We start from the raw sequence: 20809 nt of genomic DNA, 5'->3' as shown, positions 1-20809 counted from the left end.
TACTGCACATGTCCTGGTTTCACATTTCTCTTCCTCTTTGGTGCTGCTTCAGTTTTTTGAAATAGCACCAAAGAGGAACCCTTGTTTGGTGATTGTTCTACTTTTTCTTCCTGTCTTTTTTTTTTTTGATTTCAAGCTCTTCTTGAGAATCTTCTTCAGTGATGGTTCTTCTTCTTCTTCTTCTTCTTCTGTTTCTTCCTGTCTCCTTTTTTTTTATTTCTTCAAGCTCTTCTTCGAATTCTTCTTTCTGTGTATCGTTCGATCGTGTTCTTCATCTTCTGATTCCACCTCTTGGTAGTCTTCGTCATCATCGCTTGGTTCCCTTTCTTTTCTTTTTGTTCTTGCCATTTCTGATGTTTAAATTCTGTTGAAAAAATAAGAAGGTTAGCATTGAGTTTGCAGTTACATAATCAGTTACGTAGTCAGTTACTTGGCCAGATACATATATTGTAAGTTACATGATCAGTTACATGGTCAGTTACAACTCATGTCAATGACAACGTCAGTTACATGATCAGTTACTTGGCCAGTTACATATGTTGTAAGTTACAACGTCAGTTACATGATTAGTTACATGTTCAGTTACATGGCCAGTTACATGGCCAATTACATGTTCAGTTACATACATTGTAAGTTACATGGCCAGTTACATGATCATTGACAGGAGTTTAACACACGTTGCCAATGAGTTGGCCTTTTCCAGTGACTTATCTGGCCTTTGACTTGTCTAGCGACCTGGCCAGTGACCTCACTGGCCAGTTTCATTATCTGAGCCTATAAAATATGTATTTGCACTAGCAGAATTTTCATTCAAGTAAAGCCTAAAGCCTAAACAGCATGACACACAGTCATTATCTCCATATAAATTGTTATGTTACTGTCCATGTCTCTGTATCAAATCACACCAAAATGGAAACAGAGCCCCTCCAAAATCAAATGATACCCAGTCAGTAGCCTATGTCACTGGCTATGTTACATCATCAAACTAAAATTTGAAGACAGTCATTGATCATCTCCACTCAAAAAAGCTTTAAATCTTCACTCAAACCAAAACTTGGAATCGAATTGTTTTGTTTCAGAATCAAATGCAGAAATAATTATATCATATTCGACTTATAATTCCGAAACTAAATACTATATCAATGACTCGAAATTAAGTAAGAGAAGTTTCTGAGAATCGAGGCTGAAAGATTACCCGGTCGAGGTAGACGATTCGAGTTCTGCAATTCTTCAAATCCCTAAAATTTGGGGCTTTTTCTGTGAAGTACTTTTCAGAGTCGGCGCTGCTTCACCGTTCAGCAAAACAGTCGTCGGAGAAGGTATGTGTCTAAGAATGTGGCCGCCGGAGATTAATATTTCTCTATTTCGGAGTAGGTTTGAGTGGTTTTTTTAGGTTTGAATTTCCGAAGTAATGTGGAGAAGACGAAACAATAGTGCCGTTTTAGTCTACCTCTCACAAACCGCCAGAGAAAACTGACGGTGGCAGTTTTGTAATTAAATTGAAGTACAGTGGTAGAACGTGAACAGGTGACCTTAATTATCATCGGGACATTTGTGCTGTTTGAATTATAATAAGGCACTTCAAAATGACCTTTTTTATCATTATCCCGATTTGGAATCCTTACAGTTGTAATTAAAAAGAAGGGGAAAAAAACGTTTTGCCATATGAAAAATGATGGTTTCTGATTCAATTAGAAATATAAATTCAGAAACATATAATGAAGATGTTTTACAATTAATGAAATCCAACGCTTAATGAACCAACCTAACCTCTGGAATCCATGTACAAACAGCACTAATTAAATTTCTTATTCTCATCCTAAAATAACATATAATAGTAGAACGATCGATGACTCGAGCAATGATTACTCTTCAAAACATAATAGGAGATTGCCTCGTCAAGCCATGAAGATGATTTATCTTGAAAACTCAGCCAAGCTAGGAACAGAGAGATATTGGCAAGGTTGTTTGAACATCAATTTTTTTAGCTCAATATCGATCGCAGGTGTCAATATTGCTTGTTGCAGGCTCTAGTAGTTTAAGAGAAGAACTGGTAGGTTTTCGCTTTGATGATGATGTTCCTTAGTGCACCAATGGGAGCTAGAATCATCAGAGTGACGCCACAAATGATACAAAACTGAAATGAATGAGAAAAATAAGTGAGTAGACGTATGAAGCATAAAGAACAAGGAAAACAACTTACCGAGGCATGATCAACAGAACTTACCCAGTTTGCACACCAAGATAGACTGAATGGTTTCGGTTTGTAGAGGGCAAGCCACATGATGCAGGGAAGCTTCACAGAGCAAGATTAAGGAAAGATTTAGCTATTTCGATCTTTCAAAATGCATACACAAAGAACACAAAGATCAATCAGAGCAAAGAATTCTTTAGTTTGCTTACGTAATATGTTGTTGGGGCGAAAGCAAATCCCCCAAAGAATCCGAGAAGGCCACCGAAGAAAGGGATTGCTATGGCAACGATCATAGTAAATGCTACCAATGTAAGAGTAAATAATTAGCATTCAAATAAAAGTTGGATCAGAATACATTGGAAAAAAAAAAAAAAAACGGAGAGGTGTAGCGTAAGTGGACGTACCAACATATGTAGTTCGAGTAAAAAAGCGGAGAACGAAACTGGGTGAGAAGTTCATTTTTTTAACCAAAAAGGTTTCAATCATGTCAAACACCGCCATTGCATATATCTGATAGCTTCCAATCACATGAACTACGACAAACATGTTAGCAGTTGCAATTAGCCAAGCTGGTTTCTCCAGCGAGATGAGTATGTTGTCATCAACCCTATTTCCGAAGACATAATACCCAACAATAGCAACAGGGAAGTAGCATATAGCCACAACTATGTATGCCACAACCACTCCTTTCCACATGGGACCTTTGGAAGGCTTTTCCGGCGTTGAAGGAATGGTTGCTTGGATCTCCAGGACCACATTGTGACCAGCATAGGCAAATGCTACCTCACCCAACCCACCAAAGAAGTTAAGCACAGTTCCAGGAGTAGTTGAGGCTCTGTAGCTGTAGTCCACATCTGGTACGACCCCCTTGTGTAATGAAGCTGCCCATGCAATAGTAGAGTAACTACAAACAAGAGTCCAAGAACACAGGGTAGAAATCAATGATACCAGATTGCATGTCTGCATTACTTGGTAAGAATTTATGGTTATCATTCATTAATTCTCATCATAGTAATTAATTAGTTCAATAATAAAGCTTTCCATATAAGCAATTGATATTTGATTTGATTACCTCAAGGACATGATTGCTGCGGCGAGTGAGATACCAGACATGGAGTTGAAGTTGGGGAGATGGGAAAGCACAAAGTGACAAGAAGCAAAAATCATAATCCAGAACGTGGTCCTGATATCTTTGCAGCTAGGACAAAGCACATCATGGACTTTCTTCAATGATTTTCCTCCTGTCACCATATAGACTATGCAAACACCAACCTCAACAACTACCTGTTGGGGCACCACAACCCAGAGCCCTAGCTTCGGCCCAAAGGCATGTTGACCCAGCTCGTGATACCTATCGAACCGCTTGCCAGGCACCATTTCATGCATCTCAACCATTTGCCATAGTGTGTATAGGGTGATGACCCATGACAAAATAAGGATAACCACACCAGGACCCCTGTAATGTTTCCAAAAACGAAGGAGTCATTTGATTATGTTAAACGATTGAACAGATATATCATTTTCATAATAGTAGTGATTGAGTAGTGTAAATTGCATATTATGAACCCGGATTTCATATGACCAATTATAATAATCAGGAATCTGAGTTCTGTTTTGAATTGACAGATTTACCCAAGTCGTAAACATATAGTCTATACGGTAGCAGTGAAACCAAGGGAATAACTCAGGAATGAAAATTCTGTTTTGAATTGGAATATAGAAATCCTATACAGTAACTCATAACCTATCATGTTGGGAGCATAGTCTATATGGTAATGGAACCAATATGATAAATGATGAATAAAAATTCTGCTTTGAATTAGCAGATAAAAATTTCATACAAAATACCATTATTTATCAAGGTTTGAACGGTCTATATGGTAATGAACCCAAGTAGAATCAATTTTTAACTGGCAGATAAAAATCCTATAAAGAAACCATTAATCTATCAAGTTGTGAACATAGTCTATATGGCAATGAAAAAAAACAACAACCCCAAAATCTATCCATTTGACTTCACAGACACCCCTAAACTCGAGCAAACAATGAACATAAAGCAATGAACGATATATACCAGCCAAGCTCTGCAAGGGCAAAAGGAAGACTAAGGACACCAGCCCCAACCATAGCAGTGACATTGTGGAAAGCGGAGTACCACCATTTGGCATTCCTAGCAGAAGTGATGGGAAGCCAATCGTTGATCTGCTTCTGTCTCGCAAGCTCAGCATCTGACAGAGTAGCCTCGGCCATTTTGATCTCAAAATCAGACCAAAACAAAATTCAAGAATGAGGAAGTGGTTGTAGGCAAAGAGCACAGAGGTGTGTTATATAACTTTCATGGGAAGGAAGAAGGCCAAAAATAGCAATAGTTAGGCACATGTTTTGCATTAAGTTTCAGTTTTTTTCTTGCCCTAGTAAAGGAATTGTGCCTGTTTTTAGAGGTCAGCTGTACTAGAGTCTCAAATACCACAAAGCCCCTTCTCTATTACTCCCATAACTCGATTTTCTCTTAACCAACTAGAGGCTTCTGGGGTAATTTTCCAGGCATGAAAAAACAAAAAAATAATAAATAAAAACAAGTCTGACCGAGTGGGAAAGTTTTGGAAGGAAGGAAAAGATTCATGCTTGGTAAATCCGAACATGGCGGGATTCTTTCACAACCAAGGTCCTTTCTTTCACCAAACGTCAACACCTAGTTGTACGATTCAAAGGGGATTCATTATTCATTATCCATTTATCCTCACGAAGTCTTTCCGCCATTTTCTCAAACCAGATCAAGCTTCCCATGTCCACTCAATACTTCAATACCTTATTACCAGCATTACCCCTGAACCTATCGTATCCGACAAGCACTTGTTGCTTCACAGATCCATTGACAGTTATGACATAAATTGGGACTATGTGAGCGTTTAAGCCATAAGATTGTATTGGATACAAGTCATGTCACAAATTAATTCACAGAACCTCGGATGCCATATCATGACCCATATGTATTGCTTGTTGCCCTTTTGTCAAATTTTTCCCTATTGAGGTTGGTGGTAAGGATTAGCCGATTAGGACTTGAAATAAGCAATCAAGTAAAGAAGGTATGGGTGCATTATGGCTAGCATATCAAGTACCAAATCATGTCTGAGCAGAAAAGGAAATGAAATTAGTGAATGCGTAAATTTGGCCACAAACTGATATGGTAAAAATTGCAAGTATTTGAATCCAGTCGTGATGATTAAATTCATTCCATTATGTTCAAGTCTAAGTTTTGAAGTATAGAATGGCAGCTCAGATTATGTTAGTATGAATCTATCGGCGATTTTATCGTTATTAAGGATGAACCTACATATTCCACAATTAATTATGTTGAATCTGTAACAGATCACTAGGATGAATCTGTAATTGCATGCCTCGCAATTAATTGAGATATAATGAATTATTTAATTCCAAGAACCTGAATGTTGATTCAGATCATGATACAACGCATATTTTCCGCAACATATTTGGTTCAGAAGTTCCTAGTTCATAGAATCTCAAGTATATATCAACAAAATCATATCCAGAAGTCAAAATGTGAAACGAAGGGGGATAGCCGACTCTGTCATAGTACTGCAGATAGATAATATACAAGGGCCAAATGCATGTACACATCACAAAGAGGGTTAGATCTAATAGACATGATGAACAACTATATATATATATACTTCGATAACACACAACTTGTATTGATCATGTTGATAACGATACAATAGCCGTGGACAAGCTCGATCACAGCAACTATGCATATACTAGACAGGTATTACAGAACATATTGGGAGAAAAAACAAAGAAACAATAGATATAAAGAAAAGAACTATTTGAGAGAACTCACCAAAGTTCTTCTCTATCTATAGGTCTAACCAAGAACGCTGACTCGTGTGTACAGTCCGATCAAGCAACTAAAGAACTGGAATGTTTGTAGCTCCGAGTTGGCCATGTAGAGCTAATTGATTCTTCAGCCTCCACGCCTTGTGCACCAACACACAAATATTGGTTTATTAACTTCCTACTTTGTCTGGAATTCCCTGCTGATACTTTCCCATTTGAGCGAGATGATCCTACATTGTCAACACCCTTCTCCTTCTCCACGAAGGCAGGTGAAGACATGGATGATCGTGACAGAGGACTTGCATGTGATTGAGCTGGAAAAGCATACTGAGGCACTGCTTGAATCACACCATGTGTTAGACCAGCAGTATATCTCATTTTAGTGTAGGGGCTTGGAAGATAAGTCCTGGCAGAAAGTATCCTTTTGCTGTTGGGAAGGGATGAAGATTTCAAATACATCTGCCGAAGTGGGATTGGACTGTCTTCCAAATCTGTAGATGGACTATACGAGTCCAAGGAATCAGCATCTCCCAAGTCTCTGCTAGATTCCTTTTTTACTTTCCTCCTCGGCCATTGAAGAAGAAACTTAAGGCTCCTTGCAGCATAATTTACAGAACCAGTCTTCTTATTGCTCACTGAGTTGGGTGAATCAACCTGACTTATTTCACCCGAGCACCTACTGAATTGTAGACATGACTGATAACCACTGGCATCGGAAGCATTATCATTGCCCGTGTATAAGAATATCTCTGCATCAGGGATTCGGAAAGACGTTCCGGGACTGCTCCCAATACCATGCATTCTCAAATGAGAAACAAGGGCATTTCTCGCTTTATGATCTCGACACTTGGAGATTCCTCCAGCTGAAATCAACTGCTTGATCAAAAGTTCAGAAGATGGTGACTTTGGCCTTTGCTTAAGAATATCCAACGGGGTCATGCCATCACCATCACGGATGTTCAGATCGATTGATGGAACAGTCATGAGGAGTTCCACCACACTAGACTGTATGTTCTCACTAACAGCTATGTGAAGAGCTGTTCTTCCATTGTTGTTCCTATCATTAACGATGTCCTGCATGTTCACAATATCACCACATACTAATTGCTTGATGAGCTCAATCTGTTTGTCCACTCTCCGGAAACCAGGAGCTCGGAAACCAGCCACTGCCATGTGTAGAAATGTATCTCCATAGTAGTTCGATAAAGAGACTAATGAGGGAGATGCACCAATTAGCACTTCCACCACAGCTAAGTGACCCCTGTAAGCGGCAACATGTAAAGCTGTATTCCCTTGACTATCTACAAATGTGCTGATATCAAAGGATGCTATTAGATATTTAACCACCTGCATAAAAGAAAGCCAATTAAAAAAATAACATTGTAAGTAACAATCTAATGCTCAAAGAAGACTTCGAAAACTGCAGTCATCAGTAACAAAGTGAAATCTGGGTTCTGCATGTGCATCATGAATAATATATCCTACATTCAAACAAGCAGAAAACAATAACATTAAAAACAAAATTCAGAGGAGTCTTTTTTAGACAAGTTACAAGGTGCCTGTGAGGCCACATTTGCTGAGCAAGCATGAACATCTTGAAGCCAACAATTTATGCATGTATATTAGAGCCAATCTAACACCCAAGCATTTAGCCGTTTAACTTAAACTTCAATTCAGCGCTCACTCTCTTGCTTTAAGCCTCAAATAGAAAAGAGTTGCCAAATTACTCCAACAATTTAATCTCAAAACAAAGCCTCCTCATATAATTAAGTTCAAGTAATAAACAAATAATTCATCACCAAGAATACTTCTATCTTCTATAAACATTTCTCTATTAACAATCCAGTATTGACCAAGAGTATCAGATCTAAACTACCTTCCATTACCTAAAATTGTAAGAATCACATAAGCAAGTAATCAAATTCAAGCAATCTAACAAGACCCTCACCTCAATCTGCCCTCTACCAGAGGCAGTATGCAAGACAGTAGAGCCCTGAGCATCCCTATAAACCAAAACATCACCACAATCCCCAACCAACTCCTTCAAAACCTCCAGATTCCCACCTCTCGCAGCCGCATGAACCGCCCGGTTCATCATCTCCCACTTAAAATCCGACCTACTATCCACCATCGTCTCCTCCAGCTCCCCATTCTCCTCACCAAACCTCGGCGACACCGAAAAATCTAGCAGCAGCCTGAAAACCTCAGCATTCTTACTCCTAGCAGCAGCATAAAAGATATCAGTCACCCCATACTCTCCTTCCCCAAACACCAAAAGAGGGTCTCTTGCTAACAACTCCTTAACAAAGGCCACGTCACCGGCTGAGGCGGCGGTGTAGAGGAGCCAGCCGCCGTAGCCGGCCCGGATCAGAGAGTTGTGGCCACTCTGTGTCTGGCACTCATTGAGAAGCCTCTTGGCAACTTGAGAGCGGCATTTCGCCACGTCATTGAAGTGAGCCTCGTCGTCCCACACGGTTTCGAGGCGGCGGATGCGGCGGAGCGATGTCAGCTTGATGAGGAGGTTGGTGTCGAGGTGAAGAAGCTCGCTGACAAGGTCGTAAAGGCCATTGGCTGCTGCCCAATCAATAGGTGACGCGTACCACCACTGGTCTCCGGTGCTTTCCCACCGGAGAGGGAAGTATGACGGCGGCATTGTAACCCCGGAAAATTGAACTATGATTATCGGTTCATCCAGCACATAGAAGACAATGATTGATCAAGTGAGTCTGACAAAAGGCCTAAAAGGAACTTGCTTTTCTTGAATGGAAAAAAAGTTAAAGAAAGCTAAAGCTTAAAGCTTTTTGGAATCAAGGTACGTATAAGAACCAGGGTAGTGAAGAAAGAGCAAAGAAAGGTGGTTTTAGATGAAACCCATTAGAGTTTAAGCTGAGAAGTTAGGATTTGAGTACTTGTAGCTTAAGCAAGAAGAGCTATTGCTGCACAGAGAAACAGAGGTTTAGAGGAGAGAATATGAGTGAACGTGGAGAGGAAAGTGAGCAAGAATTAGAGGGATAAACAAGAGGAAGATGACCACTTGATTAATAGTGATGATTTTTGGAGGGGGATTTTATATGGTGAGAGAAATTAAAGTTAAGAGACAAAAGCATAGAATGATATATAGATTCCTTGATGAGCCCGTGAAACTGTGAAAGCTCAGTATAGAAAGACAGAGGAGGTTATAGTCATGTATGTAGATGACTGGTGACGGACCAAACTAGGTAGTTTATGGTTTTAATGCTTAATGGTTTTTCTGTTACTTCAGTAAATCGGATATGAAAGAGGAACAAGGTGAAAGGGACCGGCAGTGACGGTTGAGTTGGTTACTACCGTACGTTGATTTTTAAGGGATTGATTCATGAAAGAAGTCAAAGAACCATTTCATGATTTTTCGTTTAATCACAACAATAATGTTTCCTTGGTCACTAACTGATCAAGAAAATTATAGTGACTAAGAAGATTATGCTAAATTATCATTGCATGTAAATCTAACGGTGAAAATAATTATATTTTTTTAAATAGGATTTGGAACCCAGCCTAGCTGGGGAAATAATTATATTTTAAGTTTAGTTGTTTTATTTTCCACTATTATATGTTTTCTTGGTCAGTACTACTGACTAGGTAAATACCATTGTAATCACAAAGGTTTAAATAAAAATTAATTAATAAAGTATATCAGATTATCACTTTCTAATTTAAACTTGTTTTTTCTTTAGTAATAACTCGATCAATAACCTTTGATTTTCTATCATCAGATTTAAATTTAGGAAGATAAGATCAGACTCGGTGACCTGATATCTAGATAGAAGTAGGCCACCATCAACAGATTGCTTTGGGCATTTTCAACTTGTAACCATTCCTTATCAATATTGTTGTCTTTGATAACAAAAAGTGTTCTTCTAATTTTTTTTTTTTTTTAAAGGTGTTCTTCAGAAAAAAAAAGTTATAATACCTAATCATGCTAGACATTATAACTCAACCTACCATTTTGGTGTGCATCAAATTTTTAGTAACAATATATAAGGATAATGATGCTGATCTTTTTACTTTCTATCAATGAATTTTGCACTAGTTGCAAGGAAGGTAGCCAAGGTTATATCAAGAATGATCCATTAAAGAAATTAGTAGGTTGATTCACATGCTTCTAGGGATGGGAGTAGTCAATTTTGTACCATTTTGTTATTGCTTTGGGCAAGTGATTATTTATTCTTGTAGGGCATATAAGGATAATGCCTCACCGACCGTGGTGTCCGTTAATGTTTGACCTAATTATGTGGATAAATGTGGAAGGAAATCTAATGCCTCTAAAAATCAGATCCAAAGGCATGTGCAAAACTTGATTAGTTGATGATCTATGAATGCATGTACCTCCCGTTCTACGTATCTGTGTGAAATCCCGATGATGACCAGCATGAAAGGTATTGCCACACTGCAGCTAACTGTTTCCGACTCTAAAATTTCAGTACTCCGAGTTATTACTAATGGTTCTAGCTCTAGTACAGCATAGATAGGTTGCTCAACGATTCGATACAATTCATGACTGAGTTTTGGGTTCTTTAAGGATATTTATATTCTTTCATGGCCATTGAAGAACTTAAAAAGCAACAAGTTAAAGAATTTCATCAGTAATTCTCTTTAGCTGTCAGTCCCACCAAACCACCGATCAACAGTCATAGTAGTCTGGACTCTGGACCCAAAGAGTTGGAGTGTTAAAAGGTTAACCAGCTAGTTACACATCTGACATCTCAAATCAATTCTCTATTATTAACAAAAACTTTTAATTGAAATCAACTAAATAGGCGAACACGACATTTGAGTCTAAAGGAAGACTTCTACAAAGAGAAGCAAAGGCTGCTATGTCAATGACCATCAGATGGTGCTACTCTGCATTAAGTAATGAGCTTTTGCCATTTTCAGATTGAAGTCTTGCTATAAACCGAATTAGTTGCGAAGATGTCTTTGATAGTGTAGTTTATGTTTAGATGTGAAGGCTCTAGCGACACACTTTTGATCAAGTCTGTTTTCATGATGTACCCCTAAAGTTTGCGATGGGGTGTTTATCACCTTGCTCGAATCGCTTTGGTGTGATCAAAGTTCCCATTTGAAGGCAAAGACGAGTGTCCTCGGTTGTCGCAGTTACCATTAGATGATGCAAGTAATCTGCAACACATTTGATGCAATGTGTGGTACTCTTTTCTATTCATGTAAAATTCATCATGAATTGATAAAGCATGACCCTCACTTTGCAGAGTTGTACCAATATATCCGGCAGGGATAAATTGACTTGATATACTGGTAGACTAATGTGGAACTATTCTAGTTCTGTATCAAACTAAATGACCTTTGTATCAAACTAAGTTTATTGATATATACGTACAAAACGGCAGAAGTTCCCCACTTTGCAAGCCTTGTACAAGATGAATTAATCACTGTCAAGAAAATTGAAGATGAATGCACATTCCCAAGGATTCTTAAAAGGAGCAAAGAGGAATGGATTAGCGTTGGCTGGATATGTCTCGGTGGAAATAGGTGACAAACACTCGTCAAGGCTTGGGCTATCCATCTGTCGCTCAGAAATGGACAATAAAGAAAAGCTTGTAAGGGCGCGCGGCCTTATGTCATGTCGCACATGGATGGCCTAATTTGTTGGTCGTTGCCTAGCAAGGACTGTAGTGGAGCCTCGTCACTGTGTAAGGCGACTTCCAGCTTATCGCCGTTCCTTGGTTTCATCATCCTTCTGGGATCACGACACATCGATAACTTCCTTTCTTTTCTTTGTCTGATGGTTGCCGACGCTCAGGTGACGTGGAAATTCGATCAATTGAACGACGACAAACATAAGCATCCATCGACAGTAAGGTCGAAAGAAGAAGCCCGAGGGCCAGAATCCAGATACAGAGGAACTCCTCGTTCGATAAGACATTGTAAGGTTGAAAGAAGAAGTGCCTGAATGAGGAGACTTGGGATCATGATGAAAGAACTCACTTTCAACCAGAGACATGGCAATGGCAAGCCTTGGGATTTAGACAGGACAGATGTTTGCTATGTTTGCAGAATATGGAAGTGGAAAGAAGTCAGAAGAATAACAACCCCATCAAAGTTTGCTTTATATCAAAAACTAGCAAAGCTAAAGTACAATTTCATGCTTCTTTGTTTAGAACCAGCAAAGAGGGGAGAAATCCGCAACTAAAAGTTAAAACACCAAAAATAGACAACCCAGAGAGATCAACCCCCCAGAGGAGGACACAAAGATACAACCCAGAGAGATCAACCCCCCAGAGGAGGACACAAAGATACAACCCAGAGAGATCAACCCCCCAGAGGAGGACACAAAGATACTCTTATTCAGAACCCAGAAACCTAAAAATTATAGACTCAACCGAAACATGTAAAAGAAAAGCCTTCCATCTTCAGATCCGAGCTTAAGCCTTGGCGATGTGCACAATCAAGTCAATCACACGGGAACTGTAACCCCACTCGTTGTCGTACCATGAAACAAGCTTGACAAAGTTGTCGTTCAATGCAATTCCAGCCTTGGCATCAAAGATGCTAGACCTGAAAGAGAACAAGACATTGAATGAGATAAACCAATAAATTCACCACTGCAACTTCAAGATGGTCACTAATCCAAACAGCATAGATGGTTTATTCTGTACGTAGTACTCCAAGCATTAAATGACTAATATTCATTTACCTGTTGTCACCAATGAAGTCGGTTGACACAACATCCTCATCGGTGTAACCCAAGATGCCCTTCAACTTTCCCTCAGACTCCTCCCTGTTGAGACAGAATTAAAGATAAAAGATTAGAACCAAGACATGCATTGTAATGTCATGACACCCCACCTTGATTGCAACTAATTAACAACAAAGTTCAACAAGCCTTACTTGATAGCAGCCTTGATCTGGTCATAGGTTGCCTTCTTCTCAAGTCTGACAGTGAGGTCAACAACTGAAACATCAACAGTGGGTACACGGAAGGCCATTCCGGTCAACTTGCCATTGAGAGCAGGCAGAACCTTTCCGACAGCCTAAACATATTCCAAAATCAAGGATTAATAAAGCTGTTAAAGATGAAGTATCACTGACATGTAACTTACAAGTGTATCAACAATACTGAAGCAGTGGCACAAAGAATATTGAAAATACCTTGGCAGCTCCAGTGCTGCTGGGAATGATGTTGAATGAGGCAGCACGTCCACCTCTCCAGTCCTTTGCTGATGGTCCATCAACAGTCTTCTGGGTGGCTGAATTGCAAATACACAGACGACTTTAGTTGGTTTCAAATCTAGTATCTTAACATTCATATATCTCACATGGTTACAAGTGAAAACTCACCAGTGATGGAGTGCACAGTGGTCATAAGACCCTCAACAATTCCAAACCTGTCGTTGATAACCTAAAGACAACAAAATTAAATAAGCAACAACAATTGGCTGAGTTCTCAAACACAAATAGCAGGCAGAAAGACGCGAACCTTGGCAAGGGGTGCAAGACAGTTGGTAGTGCAGCTAGCATTGGAAACAATGGCAAGGTTGGACTTGTATTCATGCTCATTGACTCCCACAACAAACATGGGGGCATCCTTACTTGGGGCAGAGATGACAACCTTCTTGGCACCACCCTGATCACACAAGCAGCACATATTAATTCTCCGTAACAAAATGTAGATGCAGAACTACCCAAATCAATATCAAGAAGTGGGATGCACGTAATAAACCACAGCTAACCCTACCGGAGATAATACTTAAAATCAAGTATAAACAGAGAACCATGCAAATGATTAACAAATATATACAATTCAGGTCTTAAATGCACTCTCTCATTGACAGTACCAGTCCTAGTAAAGATACTTCATACTCACTCTAAAATGACCATAAAGTTGTCACAACCATAAAAATATCAATTCCGAAAGATCCACTACTAGAAACACAGTCAAAATCATATATACACCAAAGCAGAGAAGCCAATCAAACTCGGTACTGCAATCAACTCAAAAATTAAAGAAAATTGTAAAGAGAGCTGACCTTCAAGTGAGCGGCGGCTTTGTCCTTATCAGTGAACACTCCAGTAGACTCCACAACAATATCGGCGCCAACCGAACCCCATGGGATCTCCTCTGGGTTTCTGCAACAAACAAATCACACAATTGATTTAGCACTTGGATCTACAATCACAGCAACTACAAAACCAACTCAAACTAATCAATAACTCAGAGATCCATCATTACCTGAGCCCGAAGACGGCAACTGGCTTCTCACCGAAGAGGAGGGTCTTCTCATCCTTGACCTTGAGCTCATTGTGCTTCCATGCTCCGTGGACGGTGTCATACTTAAACATGTAGGTCTAAAAACAACAAAAACCACACCGATCATCAAAATATTCCAAAAATCCAAACTCATAACTCCGAAAACATCAAAGATTAACACTCACCATGTAGTCGGTGGTGATGAATGGATCGTTGACAGCGACGAGCTCAACATCGTCCCTCTGTAGGGCGACCCTAGCAACCAAACGTCCGATTCTTCCGAATCCTGCACCATTTCATTTTCATCAGATCGAAAACCAAAATCCGAAAACTAAAAACCAAAAACCAAGCCAAATCTCAGATCTATATCAACCGAAAGCAACAATTCAAAGAAACAAGGATCTGGATTCTCACCGTTGATTCCGATCTTGATCTTGGCTGCTCGATAATAACAATAACAAAAACAAGAGCATAATCAGCACCAAAAAAAAAATACATGATCTGTAACGAAAAAATTGAAAACAATAAGAGAGCTTAGATGATTACCCATAGTGATTGATTTGGAGAGAGTAGAGTAGAGAGAGTTTAGGTTTTTGATTTTGATTTTGAGGAAGAAGATGAGGGTTTTGTGAGAAGAGAGTGATGATGAGAGGGTTTATATAGGAAAGAGGGGCAAAAGGGTAAATCACTGTGGGCTGAGACTGAGGTGGGTGGGGTAAATCACGTGCGGCGGTTTTTCTTGGGGAAAAAGAAAGTCGAATCTGCGCCGCTGATTTGGCGTGCAGGTTTGTGATGGCCGCAGATTTACGACCAGGCCTACGCGGGTGGTTATTTCTGGAAGGAATATTCGGAGAGGGATCCGGTGGGTCTTGAGGACGTGGCGAAATTGAGAAAGAAAGGAAAGAAGTGAGAGTTGGCTTGAGTTATGAGGTCACGTGAGATCGAGCACACTGGATTATCGGTCTAATTCAACTTGCTGCTCACGAACTTCTCGATAGTTCTTTAGATTTTGCAACCACTTTTACTTTTTCGCACAAGGAAAAAAATCTGAGCATTTTAACCTTTTTTTTCGGTAGAGTGAGGGTAAAGTAGATTTCTTTTACCGTATCTGAAATCTGGTAATGAGTATTGTCTATATTGTTTTTTTTTTTTGGCAATAACTATGGTATCAAAATGTTCTTCTAAGGCAGCTGTACTAATCATTTTTCAAAAAAATATGTTCTTCTATGTAAAATCTATTATTTATATTAATTTGTTAATTATGTTAAAATAGGTTATAGGTAGTTGATAAATGAACTTATTGAACGTTAATAATCATCGTGTTTTCTTTTTCTCTATCGGATTGTTTAAAAGGTTTTTAATGGACTCTGTAGTGTGTCTAATAAAAAAGTTAACTCAGATTGATCTTGTGAAACCTTTTTCGATTTTTAAACTTATTTTAGTTACAATATATTTTCCGTAAAAATACTATCATTTTTTTTTTTTTGAGAAACGTGTGTTACACTCTGCACATGAGATGAATGGTTGTAGCCTGTAGGTTGGGGAATGATCTACTCTTCCAATGTTCTTCTTCTATTCAATGTTAATATTTCTTGTAATTTCTTTGAAGGGTTAATATTTTTGAGTAATAAAATATTCGGTTCCGACCCCAAACAAGAAAGAAAAGTTGCTCGAAAATTTTCTTCTGTTCTTATCTTGTCTTTAGATAGTTGGAATTGAAGATTAAACGAGTAATGAAAAGATGTTACAACCAAACCAATAGAAGAAAGTTATGGTATTGAACGATTCTAACATCAAAATATCTATCAAAGCAAGTTGCCGCACTTGAGCTTGAAATGCACTATGCACCTATCACTAAAAGACAATTCAATTTCTTATGCCCCACGAAAGAATATGAAAGATTGTTAATGTCATGCTTTTGCTATGGATGATGATGATATGTCAACGTGTTTAACCCACAAACTATGAACCTTTTAGCTATAATACACATTTTTGTTCGTTAATCTTGACCTTTAAATTTCTCAAATGATCGACATCATAGACGAGTCATCATAGACGAGTCTAAGAAGAATGTTAAAGAAAACATGGTTCATATATATGCTATAATATTTTGGTTTCTTGTTAGTTTTCAATGGGATCCGGCTCCTCTAAAGTGAGGAGATTGTGAATTTACGTCAATTTCATTAAATCTGGACTCTCTGTCTAATCTAAGGGTTATTATAATTGACACATCACTCTTCTATCAATTTTTTGTTTTTCATGTAATCCCCAGTTAACTCTACCGTTAACTCAAAAAAAAAATATAAAATAAAAAATAAATAAAAATCGTCAAGTTCCTTCCTTGTGCTTCGTTTTCTATTTTTCTTTGCTTCCATGGCTGCACACCAACCATGCATGGAATAACTTCTTACAATTGTGTTAATTAATAAACTCGTTAAGAAATAACCCTTTGCAAGGTATAGCATATAGCAAGAGATGAATTGGAGTAACAAAGATCAAACAAAATCAATCACCTTTAATACGTTCAAAAATAAAAATTAAAAAGAACAAAGTCAAAATCTAATGCATAGAAATCTCGGGACAAGCTTCAACAGTGAAAGAGCCCCTCCTGAAGATGCTATTGAAATATCAATCTGTTCACGAAGAGCACAAAAAATACAGAACCCCCTCACTACCACCTGAATAAACCCAATTTCACATTAAAGCCAATACTCTGAATAAGAAAGTGATATATAATCTATATCAAGTTCTCAAACAAATAAAAAACAGACTATGGATCATACACAATTGCAGCTAGGGACTTACAAACAAAAGGCAATGGATGATTGAAAGAACAGAGACCCTCTCCACTAGGGGCTCAATATGCGTAAAGCATTGCGGAATCGCATTGATAAAGCACGTATTAACAAGATTACAAAGCCCTGCACCCTGCGAAACAAAACCATACCAAAACTTACTTCCCAAATTTTTTGATGAATTTATTACTTAATACAATTGCAAGAAGTTATTCCAAGCATGGTTGGTGTGCAGCCATGGAAGAAAAGAAAAATAGAAAAGGAAACACATAAGGAATTTGATGCAGAGGAGAAACGTTGACAAGAAATCCCCAATTCCCTTTTTCTTTTTTTGAGTTAACGGTAGAGTTAACTGGGGTTTAGATGAAAAATCAAAAATTGATGGAAAATTAATAATGTGTCAATTATAATAACTATTGGATTAGATAGAGAGTCCAGATTTAATGAAATTGACATAAATTCACAACCTCCTCACTTTAGAGGAGCCGGATCCTTTCAATGAGGCAAGGTGAAAGTCGCTTCTGACTCTAATATATACAACAATGAATTCAAAAACTGTTGTTGAAGACATGAAAATGTTCACAACTTCTGTGTATTTAGTTTTATCTTTCGAAGGTGTATAGCCAACAAATTTGTTGAAATGTTCAAAAAAAAAAAGAAAAAAGAAATCCAAGCTAAGACAATACGAAAGAATTAAAAACAAAGTGTTGTACAAATTGTTTTTGAAAAGCTAAGCCAAGAGTCACAATCAGTAAGTAAAGCAAACTATTTGGGGTGTTGGTTTTTATTTATTTATTATTTCAATTGGTCAAAGAAAGTATATAGATCAAGAATGTTCTGGCATGCCGTAGGTGTCCAAGGGTGATCTGGTTGCCTCTTATGTACTGAGTCTTGTTTTTCAAAGGTGTACGTGCTGAAAACTTTTGTTAATATGTTGGAAAAGACTCAAAGAGTATCAACAGAAGCAAAGATGATACATAATAAGCTAATGCAAAGTGTTCATTTTTTTTTTTAAGAAAAGTATACTTTTATTCATCCAAACTGTCGATTACATATCTCGAGATTGACCCGTTGTAGCCTCAATATCTCCTAACAACATGGGAATACATCCTCTACTCAAATCCCTCCTATCTACTTCGGTTAAAGGCCTCTTACTAGAAGTGATGGACGTACATGAGCCAAGAAGGCACATCCTTTAACCATAATTCTCGCCCACTCCCTCGAGTTACAAACTTTGCAATTGCATCAGCAGCTTGATTATTATTCTGCGGTGTATGCATGATCCTAGAGATATGAAGTTCATCCAGAACTGTCTGTATCTCTTCCACTATAATTCTTTCCGCCGTAAAACACTTCTCTCTCTCATTAATGCAAAGTGTTCATTAATTGTCTCATAATGCAAGAAAATGAGCGTGCGACCTATCCCTAATAGGTGTATAAGAACAACTCCAACAGCTTCCCCATATTTTGATTTTTCTCTACTTTAGGGAAAAATAAGCCTCTTTTGCTCCAACAGATTCCCTATAACTATCCCTATTTTATGAAAAGTGAGGAAAGAGAAAACCAAATTCCCTATATTTATAGCAATCTCTAAAAATTTAAGGAAGAATATGGAGATTTTAGAGATTGCTGTAAAATAGGGAATCTGTTGGAGTTGGAGAAGAAAAAGATGCTAAAGCTTTGACTTTTGCTTCTCTATTATACAAAAATTATAGCGAAGCTGTTGGAGTTGCTCTAAGGGCAGTGTGCATGCCTCTTAGGCTTTAATTTAAACATAGAAAAAAAAACTAATAAATAGGCGTGCAGGAAACATGAAGTCACCACCAAGAAGCATGGTTCGATGATCGAATGGTAGGTAGAAAGTCAACTAAATATATATGCATGTTCATCATATAAAAAAGAAAAGAACGAATACACGCAGGAATACAGGTATCCATGACCTTATGAGAGACTGATGCTTCATCTAATTGTCAACTCTCACTCACTAAATGTAAATGATGCTCCAAATTAAGGACCAAATTAAACTCAAACTGTACGTATATTAAATCCAGCGTGCAAGATGATATCCACATTGGACGCGTGCAGGCAATGATCCGATCTGGCTAGTTCAGGAGTTCGATCTGTCGAAATTAAATAAATTTCAGATCTGATATTCGAGTTATCATAAAACATTATCACCTGCAGAAGTGCAGATGGATGAACATTATCAGCTGCATGCGAAGGAATCTGGACTTCTGGAGACATATATGAATATATATGAAGTCAAACACATGAGGCCAGATAAGCAACAAGAGAAAAATAAAAGCGAGAAAAACAAGTACTGATTGGTGTGCAGTGTTAGTTGGTTGGACTGGTTTGATTGTTTGTTCCTATTTTGCTCACATTATTGATTTGGGTTTGTTAGGAAATGCCAAAGAAGCAACTTACAAGACCAAATTTATTTTGCCCTATGTTTGGTTTCTCCGACTTTCCAAATCTTGGATTATATATGTGGTGATTCAGTCAAGGTTTTTAGCTCTAGACTCGAAATTAACGACAAGAATGAGACATGAGTAATGCTAGCACAAAATGTTTGTCCAAGAAAAATTTATACAAGAAGCCGGTGTTGCGAGAGTAAAATATATAAATATGTTAATATAAAGTGTTTGATAAATTATTTAAGAAAAGTTAAAACAATGCCAATAATTGTTTTAATTCGCGTTGATGGAGTTATAATATTTGCATTTCTCCAATAATTATTTGTTTTTGAATTGACATCTGTTTGAAACACAAATATTTTTTTTTTTTCATTTTTTTTTGTTATGTCTAACCGACATCACACCTCACATATGCCAAGGCCAAGTCAATGTCAGCTGCCATCATCAGTGAGGCTCGCAACCTAAACTAAGGATTAAGGGAATATATATATATATATAGTGTTGTCCAAATTGAGACCTTATAAAAGGGATTATAAGAGTTTATGCCTCTCCACATAGAATGGATGTCCAAATTTCTTTATTATATTGGGTTGGTCACACGTACTCTAAATCACCAAATATAAGTTTATGTATTTAACTCAAAATTTAATTGTACATGAGTGTGTGTGTGAGAGTGTCAAGTGTTATATTACGTAGTAGAAAAATTGAGACATTGCAAATGAGCTCATAAAGATTTGGGTTTCGAATCCACTTAGTGTCAATTTAATGCTCATATTTCTTCATCAAAGATTGAAGTAATATGAAAGCTGACCAGGGTGGGGATATGTGAAAATTAACTAGTTTGATAAGTTTATGTAGGGGTCCATATGAATGTGCAATGACAATCAGAGAGATGTTTTAGGTACTTCTTGATAATGTGCTCTGATTCGTGTTTTGGTGGCTTAGTTGTCCGGATACTGTGTTCTTAGGCAGTGCCTTTTTCCGGTGACATCTACTATATCAGCTGACCCAAAGCATGTGTTTCTGGTTGGGCTGGGCTTTGTTTGTCGGTCTGTTTCTTTTGTTTTCGTGCTTGTTGATGCTTGCCCATGTTTGGGCCTTTGTTATAATCTTTGTTCCAAAAACCAAGGTAAGAAAAAAAAGGGGTCGTGACCACTTACCCAATTTTAGCCCAAAAATTGCCCACTTACTCCACCAAGAGTTTTTTGACCTCATTTACCCAATCTAACCTATAGTGACAGTTTTGCCCCCTATTAAACTCTATCCTCTCAGACTCTCTCTCACACACTCTCTCTCTCTGCCG

General features: G+C 38.1%; 3 protein-coding genes across 3 annotated transcripts; all 3 read right to left on the bottom strand.

The window, feature by feature from the left end:
• Positions 1 to 1665: 1665 nt before the first annotated feature.
• LOC133710436 (lysine histidine transporter 2-like) lies at positions 1666 to 4503 on the bottom strand. The gene is made up of 6 exons (XM_062136505.1): positions 4269 to 4503; positions 3267 to 3650; positions 2599 to 3098; positions 2404 to 2495; positions 2228 to 2296; positions 1666 to 2137 (listed from the first exon to the last, which is right to left on the bottom strand). The coding sequence occupies exons 1-6, from the start codon at positions 4442 to 4444 to the stop codon at positions 2039 to 2041; spliced, it is 1320 nt and encodes a 439-aa protein (XP_061992489.1). The 5' UTR covers positions 4445 to 4503; the 3' UTR covers positions 1666 to 2038.
• A 1341-nt stretch (positions 4504 to 5844) lies between these two features.
• Positions 5845 to 9230, bottom strand: LOC133710154 (uncharacterized). Its single transcript, XM_062136159.1, has 2 exons — positions 7998 to 9230; positions 5845 to 7396 (listed from the first exon to the last, which is right to left on the bottom strand). Exons 1-2 carry the CDS (start codon positions 8700 to 8702, stop codon positions 6113 to 6115), a joined length of 1989 nt encoding a protein of 662 aa, XP_061992143.1. The 5' UTR covers positions 8703 to 9230; the 3' UTR covers positions 5845 to 6112.
• A 2897-nt stretch (positions 9231 to 12127) lies between these two features.
• Positions 12128 to 14974, bottom strand: LOC133708526 (glyceraldehyde-3-phosphate dehydrogenase GAPC1, cytosolic). Its single transcript, XM_062133991.1, has 11 exons — positions 14841 to 14974; positions 14709 to 14732; positions 14480 to 14580; positions 14277 to 14392; positions 14074 to 14173; positions 13524 to 13670; positions 13385 to 13445; positions 13196 to 13293; positions 12935 to 13077; positions 12741 to 12824; positions 12128 to 12601 (listed from the first exon to the last, which is right to left on the bottom strand). Exons 1-11 carry the CDS (start codon positions 14842 to 14844, stop codon positions 12469 to 12471), a joined length of 1011 nt encoding a protein of 336 aa, XP_061989975.1. The 5' UTR covers positions 14845 to 14974; the 3' UTR covers positions 12128 to 12468.
• Between the last annotated feature and the right edge of the window lie 5835 nt (positions 14975 to 20809).

This window comes from Rosa rugosa, chromosome 5, assembly GCF_958449725.1.
Source record: "Rosa rugosa chromosome 5, drRosRugo1.1, whole genome shotgun sequence".
NCBI classification, from domain to species: domain Eukaryota; kingdom Viridiplantae; phylum Streptophyta; class Magnoliopsida; order Rosales; family Rosaceae; genus Rosa; species Rosa rugosa.
The sequence above is the reverse complement of the archived record's forward strand: the minus strand, read 5'-3'. Positions and strand labels throughout refer to the sequence as shown.